The 8,741-nt window shown below is 44.7% G+C and overlaps 1 protein-coding gene across 2 annotated transcripts in view; it reads right to left on the minus strand.

Annotated features, from left to right (window-relative positions):
- LOC147022032 (sorcin-like) overlaps window positions 1–5,660 on the minus strand; it is a 31,710-nt gene extending 26,050 nt beyond the window's left edge. The window contains exon 1 of one of the 2 annotated variants that reach the window (XM_085892589.1): window positions 5,520–5,660. In XM_085892589.1, coding sequence (XP_085748715.1) covers window positions 5,520–5,543 — 24 coding nt within the window. In that variant the 5' untranslated portion in view covers window positions 5,544–5,660. Of the gene's footprint in view, window positions 1–5,507 lie in introns of both variants that reach the window. The other variant, XM_085892588.1, reaches the window with a different exon arrangement.
- Window positions 5,661–8,741: the final 3,081 nt, after the last annotated feature.

Raw genomic sequence — 8,741 nt, forward strand, 5'->3', positions numbered from 1 at the left:
GCCGTTCATTGCAGCTTCCTCCAGCATCCTAATTCAATCTGGCGGTGGGTCCTTTTTAGCGGTGGGTCCTTTTTAGCGAGTCTGCAGTAGAGTGAACGGGTTTTTCCGGTATGGCTGAAACCCCGCCCAGAAAGGGCAGACCCATGGAAGCCCCATCCAATCGGGGCGAAGTGACGTCGGCTTCACCAAGGCCCCTCCCCTATCGAGGGGGATCGGTAAAAATGACGGGTAGGGTTGTGAGGGTGTCGTGTTTTTTGGGGTTGCGCTGGAGTTCTTGAGTGGTTACGAGCAGTGGTTACGAGGGGCTGTTACAAGTTCTTAGTTGGTTTTTGCTGTCGCAAGGGTTTAGCAGAGGGTCATCGAGGCGGCGAACTCGTCTCTGCTGGCCGACCTCCCTCCGTGGACCCCGACTATTCACCACCCGAGCTCCGCCACGAACCACGAGTCCCCCACGTGTGACTGGGACCAGGCCGACGACCATTGGCAGGTGATGCAGCATGGAGTACCCCCTTTCTCCGATGGCTATGTACCCATCCGGACTCTGACCCCCAGCTCGTCTCGCTCTCATCGGCTGAAGGGTCCAATAAAGAACTCTGGGATTCTTTTCTTTTTGTGTGTGTGTCTGTGTGTGGGCCCGTCTTGTAAGTAGAACAGAGTAAGTGTTTTTGCTGATTGTAAATATTTCGCTGATTGCATATTCGTGTCAAGTCTGGCCGTTGTCTTTATTTTACTGTAAATAAAACAATTGTAGAAATATTCCCAGTCCGTTTCTGTCCTCTCTTGTATTGGTCCAGCATGGTTCGGGTCTGAGTATAAGCGGGGTTTCATCCCCGGTAATCGGTCCAACATAGCCGGGACGTCCTGGGCAGGCCCCGCTCAACTGCAACGAGCCGGAAAGGTAGGTGGCAAAGCGGTAGTCGGTAGTGTAAACTTACCACTGCCAGTAGTGTAAATCCGGTGGAGTAAACCAGGCGTTCCGAGGGCGTGGATCCCCCGGTCGACGAGATTGCGTGGATACTAAGGTACTTTGGCTCCAGACAAATAACTACACCACACAATCGAGATATTGGCGTTCCACGGTTGGTTACGCGACCCACCAGCCTTCGGAGTTATCCGAGCAACGGTCTATAATTCCAGGGAGTCTGGTGGGAGACTACGAACCTTCCCCACCTGGCGGTCGTTCTCGCCACTGGACCCCCGGCCCACAACAATATTTAATTAAAGGCCACATGACCTTCGTCCTTTGATTGATATTTTTGTACATACAAAGTCGAGGCTCATGGAGTTGCTACAAAATAGAATGGATCATGATGTAACAGAACAAAAGGAACAGTAGGAGAGGGGGGGGGGGGGGGGGACACACCAATAGCAATGATGAAGGACGAAAAAAAAAAGAGGGAGACTTGAACAAATAAGGGATGTGGAGAAGAATAAGGGGAGTGGGAGGATGCATAGGTGGACAAGATAGATACAGAAGTAAACTCTCAGGAAGGTTAAACGAGAAATTTGAAAGACCAGAACAGCACTCAGTTGAGTGCAATATCTCCACCCAGCTGAACAGTTTACATTTTGTATCCCATTGATAGGCCTGATCTGCATCTGGAGGTTAACCAAACTCGAATCGGCTTGTTCTTATCACCTAACCAACTCATTCACCAAGTTTTGTCATCAATCATCCACAACGTTTTTTGAGATATCATACTCTACATCGTTTTTGGCCCAATCTCTCAATGGTGAAGAATCACTTTCAAAATTCTAGTATGCGGATCCTCAGCAAAATCGAATCGATATGTCTTGTCACACACTCAACCTGTCCACCAAGTTTCATCGTATTCGTCCATCGCTTTTTCAGATATCGTGCTGAAATATCGTTTTTGTATTAACTTTTCGAGATGTTATGCTTCATATAGTTGTTGGCCCTCTCTCTCAATGATGACGAATCACTTAAAAATTCCAGTATCTGGACCCGGATCTTCACCAAAATCAAATCAATTCAGCCTTGTCACACACTCAACTTGTCCACCAAATTTCTAACGAATCCGTCCATAACATTTTGAGATATCCTGCTCACAGACAAACAAGCATTCAAACAGACAGGGGTGAAAACATAACTCCATCCACCTTCAGTTGTGGAGGTAAAGAGTGCTTGGAAGTGAGCAGTGATTCTGGATTTGGGAGTTTCACCGATCGGGGATTGGTGGTGGACTGTGTGTGCCCTGTATAAACAAAGCAAAGAAACCAGAAGGTGCAAAGACCAGAAAGGAGGTGGTAGAGACCACCGACCTGTCTGCGATGACAAAGCGATAGGCTCATATACTCGGCTTCAGGGTGGTAGACGACGATATTCTTAAAGGCCTTGGTTTCCATGACGTCAAGCTGAACAAGATGTGAGGCAGAGGAACCAGCCCAAAGGGGAGAGCCGTACTTCATCAAGCTGATGAATGCCTTGTAGGTGGATAGGAGTTCAATTGTGCCAAGGAAGGATTTTTTTTACCATGTTGGATGTCCAGTGGGCAGCTAGCTTTAGAGGCCAACTTTGAAATGTGGTTTGCCCAAGAAAGATCATGGCTGATAGTGAGACCTAGGAGTTTGAATGACTGAACCTCCTTGACAGGGTTGTTAAGAAAGTAGATGGGGGAGGAAGGGAGTTGCCAGAGGGTCCTTTTGGAGAGAGTGAGTGAGAGTGTGAGATTTATCAGGATTGAAAGACATATTCCAAATGTTTGACCTGCTTGTGATTATGTCAAGGTTTGAAGAGAGGGAAGAGGTATTTGAAGGATGAAGGATGTCACAGCACAGAGTGGAGTCATCAGCAAGTAGACAAAGAGGATTTTCCAGAGTCAGACAGATCATTGATGAAGATCAGGAATATGACTGGGGCACTCCAGCCTTGACAGGGAGAGGAGATGAAGGGATTCTGTTGAGAACCCAATGTTAGCAACAAAGGTAGAGGAAGTCAGAAAGGCATGTGTGGAGTTGGCCTTGGATGCCGGAGTCAGAGTTTGTAGAGCAAGGCAGGATGACAGACTGTATCAAAAGCCCGAGATGTGCCCAGAGAGACGGCCCTGCTCTCACGTCTGACATTGAGGGCCTCCATTCATTGTTGGGTGAATAGAAGCAGAATTTCCAAGGTGGACTGACGTCATCGGAAACCAAATTGGTGATCCGAGATAAGGTTGTTGGAGAGAAGGAAGGATTTCATATCAACTGTGATAATGGATTCCATGATCTTGCTGATGATTAGAAGCAAGCTGATGGGTCTGGAATTAAGGGGATTCTGCCTTTGCACCTTTTTATGTAATTAAGGGGATTCGTATAATTTCCAAGCAGATGGTAAGTGGGTAAATGACAGGGTGAAATGGGCAGAGAGAGGGAGTGCAATAGCAGCAGAGCAGGTTATTTTTTCTTTTTTAAAGGACACCTGAGCTGTTGACACCCAGTCCAGTTGCAGAATAAGAGTCAAGGGGGTTTGAAAGAACATTGTCCACTTTGTCATACGCTAGAGATACCGAGTCCAGGATAAGTTGGGTATCACCGGGTAGAGCGGTCTCGGAGAGTCAGAGCGATCGTTGGTGAAAAAAAAAATTAAGAATTGATTACAGTTTGAAGCACAGAAGTTTGGACTTTATTTGGGTGTGGGTGGATTCACGACGTACACACCTCTTTTGGGTTCGGCATTGAGCATGACACATGCCTACCAGTCTGACACATGTTCACATACAGACAAAGTATCTCACAAAAAGGCAATGTGTGCACCATTAAAACTTCTGAAACACAAAATAATCAGAACTTGTGCGTGTACTCTATCTATAATTCTAGCAATCTGTGTGTGTGTGTGTGTGTGTGTGTGTGTGTCCGGGTGTGTGTGTGTGTGTGTGTGTGTGTGTGTGTGTGTGTGTGTGTGACCGGTTTCTCGACAACCACTGGTCCGATCTAATTGAAACTTGCCAGGTGTATTGCTGGGGACCTGAGGATGTGCCTTTTCAAGGTTTGATATTAATCGGACAAGTGCCTCCCAAGTTATGGCCATTTATTTACCAACCAATGACAAGACACGTTGTTGTGTGGGCGTGGCCGATTGGGGAAGGGAAGCTCAGCTGCGTTCCCCATTACAGGTTACAACGTACGGGCTTCCAGAGAGTGATGACTTCGTGTATTCTAATAATTTCTCGATTTCTTATGCGCATTTATAGATAAACACAATGCCCCCAGTTATGATCGTTTTCATATTAGACAGTGCATACATTTTGGTAACATCAGAGTGAGCTGGTATGCTCCGAACCAGGAAGTAAATTTTTTTTCCTCTCTTCTCTTTTTGTTTTTCCTTGCGACGACATTGCGACAAGGCAAAATACGTTGGCGCTAATTGAATAATTGGCCATTAAAACTAAATTGCGAATAATCGTAACTGCGATATGCGAACTTCCAGGCCACGCACGTATGGGCACGCGAGAACGAAGAAACGGCCTGTGTGGTTGTTGTTTCTTGCTTGTAGTTTGAATATATATTTTTTTGTTTTTGTTTTTTTACGGGCACGTACTAGTCTATCTTTAATTCCAGCAATCTCTGTATGTCTGTGACCGCTGTTTCTCGACAGCCACTGGTCCGATCAAATTGAAACTTGCCAGGTATATTGCTGGGGACCTGAGTATGTGCCTTTTCAAGGTTTGATATTAATCGGACAAGTGGTTCCCAAGTTATGGCCATTTATTTACCAAACCAATGACAGGACACGGTGCTATGACATCACAATTCTCCTTCTTTGTTTGATATGACGTCACAATTGACGCTGGGGACCCGAGTATGTGCCTTTTCAAGGTTTGATATCGTTCTTCTTCATCCGTTTCAACTGTTTCCCAAATTATGGCCATTTATTTATCAAACCAATGACAGGACGCGGTGCTTTTTTTTTTTTTTTGCACGTACGGGCACGCACTAGTTCATCAAATGCCTGTAATCTCGATGTATGTATATATATATATATATATATATATATATATATATATATATATATATATATATATATATATATATATAACGGAATTGTAGCGTTGGACACATATAGAAACTTTCCCCAACGAGAATATGGCAATTTCACGGGTCACGTGATTACGTGCTGACCACGTGGTAAAATGTGGCCCTTCTCGTGTGCCATGAGCTGTCATTTCCTAACAATGGTGGTGGCAAGACGTCAAGAAAATGCAGCATGACTGAAACCGCACAGGCGGGCCCGAGCCCGGGCCCGCGTCCTCCATGCGTTCAACAAACCTCCGAGACATCGATCCCTCGGATATATTACCGCCGGCCACAACCGCGCGATGTGATGCGTGAGGCGGGGGATTGGCGCAAACCAGGGACAGTGAGGCAGCGCCCATCATCTCCAGATCGAGCCATCCGCTTCCGTATTCTCGTCCACTCCGCATCAAACTCGCGTCCATGTTCGTTAAAAGCTTTCGGCGTTTGTCCGAATGTATCCGCCGTTAGATAATAAATACGTGTCGCCTTACCCAAAAGCCTACCTGTCCGTAAGTCGGATAATCCATGGCAATTCCACAGGAGTAGCTGAAAACTGTATCAACTCATTCGTTCGTCCTTCATTATTGGTGGTGTTGTTGTTGTTGTTTTTGGGATTTAACCCTTCGTTGTGGTTTTTTTTTTTTTTAAAGAAAGGTCCTTTCGAAATATTAATATGAAACGATTTACGGCCAAAGTCTGTGAGTTTTTTTTTAATATTACGTTATCTCTTTCAAATCGATGCGATATTAACTTTCCACGACTGGACATTCACAGACATTCTTCCCAACGAGGATCCCCTGAAGGGAAAAGGCAGAAATTATTTAAAACGGCTCAAGTGAAATCGATTTCCTCACGTATAACGATATATGACAATATAAAATAACATGATAATATCGATATTACTGAGGACAAATCACTATTGAGTCCTGTATTTTTTTTATGTGGGAGTATCCTTTTGTTCCTTCTCTCATTCATTCCACTCAAACGTCATTTAATCCGCCGACTCTTTCGGGTTTCTTTTTTTAATTATTCGTTGAACAAATGATTTGGTGACTTGAAAATATTACTCATTCGCTGTGTCCTTCATTCTCTTATTGATCTCTTGAAAATAATTGTGCGATCGATTCAAAACCTACGAAGGACGATATCATTTTCGAATGTATTAAACGCTAAGAAACAAAAAATAAAATCTGTACAGTATTGGGAAAAATACAAGAAACCCTTTAGACCAAGATCGAATGTTGAGGAATCTACCACGAATTACTTGACATGGCTATCATGCATTGCCCCAAAGCGGATACCCGATATACATTTACAGGTATACAGAATACACATATCATATCAATGTATGTATATATATATATATATATATATATATATATATATATATATATATATATATATATATGTATGTGTATGCATGTTCATGTGTTTATCTGTGAACAGATGTGTATAATATTTAAATATGTGTCGTCATACATGGCAAGTTGGAGGAGATAAAAAACGGGCTGGTGCGGATCAAAACCGGGTTATTTATTTATTAGATGTGATCGGAAGTGACGTATCGGAAGTGACGCCACGTGTGGAACCCTGGGGGATGGTGAGGGGTGACGTACCTTTCGGTGAAAGAAAGCTCATGTCGTCACAAAGCCAATTGACTCGAGTGACAGATAACATTGCGTACCGGCTGCAGGTCGCTCCTGTGTGTGTGTGTGTGTGTGTGTGTGTGTGTGTGTGTGTGTGTGTGTGTGTGTGTGTGTGTGTATATATATATATATATGTGTGTCTGTGTGTGTGTCTGTGTGTGTGTGTGTGTATATATATATATATGTGTGTCTGTGTGTGTGTCTGTGTGTGTGTGTGTGTCTGTGTGTGTGTGTGTGTGTCTGTGTGTGTTCCATTACCAGTGAGCTTATCGAGCGCTCGCCAAGTGGCTTAAGCAATCAAGCAAGCATCCCCAACGGAACGCTGACTGCTTGGTTACCGAACAGACCCCGGGGTATGTTCCATTATTATCAATAACATTGTTATCGCTTGCCAAGGCTTGGGGGGACGTGTGTGAAGTTTCCCCTCGATCTGTACAGGTGTTCTTGAGAAGAAGATTTTTAAAGGTGTATTCTTCAAAGAAGAAGTTATTTAAAAAAATAACCCCAAAATATTCTTGACTTCGGGTTTTCAGACCATTAGTCCTCATGATTTATTCGTGAACACGTGGGCCTCTCACTCTCTCACCGCAGGTTGGTCGGTGGTCTTTCTGTCTTCTACCGTCTGCTCTCCAGCCTTGCCCCCCCCCCCCCCGCTCTCTCTGCTATTTGTCCCCACCACAAATCCGCAAGGCACTCAAGGTCCGCCAACAACTCCCTTCTGGTAAAACTACCAAAATCACGAATCACTGCTCACCTTCACTCTTTCATTCCTCTTTTTTTTCCCGCCTTTGGAATAAACTCCCTCACTCTATTCATTCCCATTCATCCCTCCAGGCCTTCAAAACAGCTGTTCACCACCACCTCTTATCATCCCCCATCCAAATCCTTGATCTTTTCTACCCCGATAATCCACCCAAGCCCACCTCCTTCAAATTCCCTGCTTTCCTTCCTGAAAATCCCTATAATGTCCATCTTCTATTCCCCATGTTCCACACCCCCATCCCTCTCCCTTCCACAGATCTCCTAATGTCTCTGTTCCCCACTGCTTTGTCCGTCCCACTCCCACCCCTCTTATCTCATTCCCCTCTCACACGAGCCTCGACAAGGTATACAAAAATAAAAAACATCCCCAAGGCTTGGGACCGGTAGGGGACATGTCTTGCAAAGCAATTCTCGCTCTTCTAATCTCTGTGTCAAGTGGTGCACATTTCACGAGAACGTTGAAATCCCCTGTTTGACATCATATGAAAAGTCTACCTTTCTCATTGCCCTATATCCACATGAATGTTGTGCTTCTGCTAATGTTTAAGATCGTCCAACAATCAAGAGCAGATAACACGAGCTGGATGACAGACAACAGTGACAGTTTGGAGACAAATGGAGGAGAGTAGGAATCGAGGAAGGCACTCCTAAACATGGAGAGATGGGCTCAGCAAATACTGCAGGGAACAGTAAATTGGAATGAGAAGACTATGGACGGGAACATTTGGCTTGACCATCCTGATCAAGCTTTGTCCTGCAGTGGACTGATAATAATCATCATCGAGAATGTAACCTGCGGCTGCTGCAAGATGGCCACAATGTATTGTCACCCCTTGTAAAAATTGTGACTTTTCCTCTTATCATATTAGCTGACACCATGGAAGGGTTCTCCAAGTTATAGCACATGCAGTTGGAGTACTTTTACTTTATTACACATTGTACATCATATGACACGAGCCTTATGCGTCCCGTGGATCCATTCATGCTCCATCGTTGTCATTGCAGAGAATGATTTTGATGTGAACCCAGACACTGACGACAATCCGTTGTCCAATTGCTTGTATCATCCATGGGTAGTTTGGCTCCGTTCACTCGATCTGAAAAAGGGGAAAAGAAGGAAACAAAGTAACACTCCACACACAATGGCAATGTCAATTTTTACAAGGGGTGACAGGCCATTGTCACCACACGATATATACATCATTGCTGGGAGAGCCTGGCTGTGCCACTGATGCAGTGTCTCTGTTTCCACAAAGCTGATACTCATTTTCCTGACCTCAGAAGGATGACAGTCTAAGACAACCCACCTGGTGTTGT

The sequence above is a fragment of the Eptatretus burgeri genome, chromosome 8 (genome assembly GCF_056783735.1).
Source record: "Eptatretus burgeri isolate ZD-2024b chromosome 8, Ebu_testis_v1, whole genome shotgun sequence".
Classification (NCBI taxonomy): Eukaryota; Metazoa; Chordata; class Myxini; order Myxiniformes; family Myxinidae; genus Eptatretus; species Eptatretus burgeri.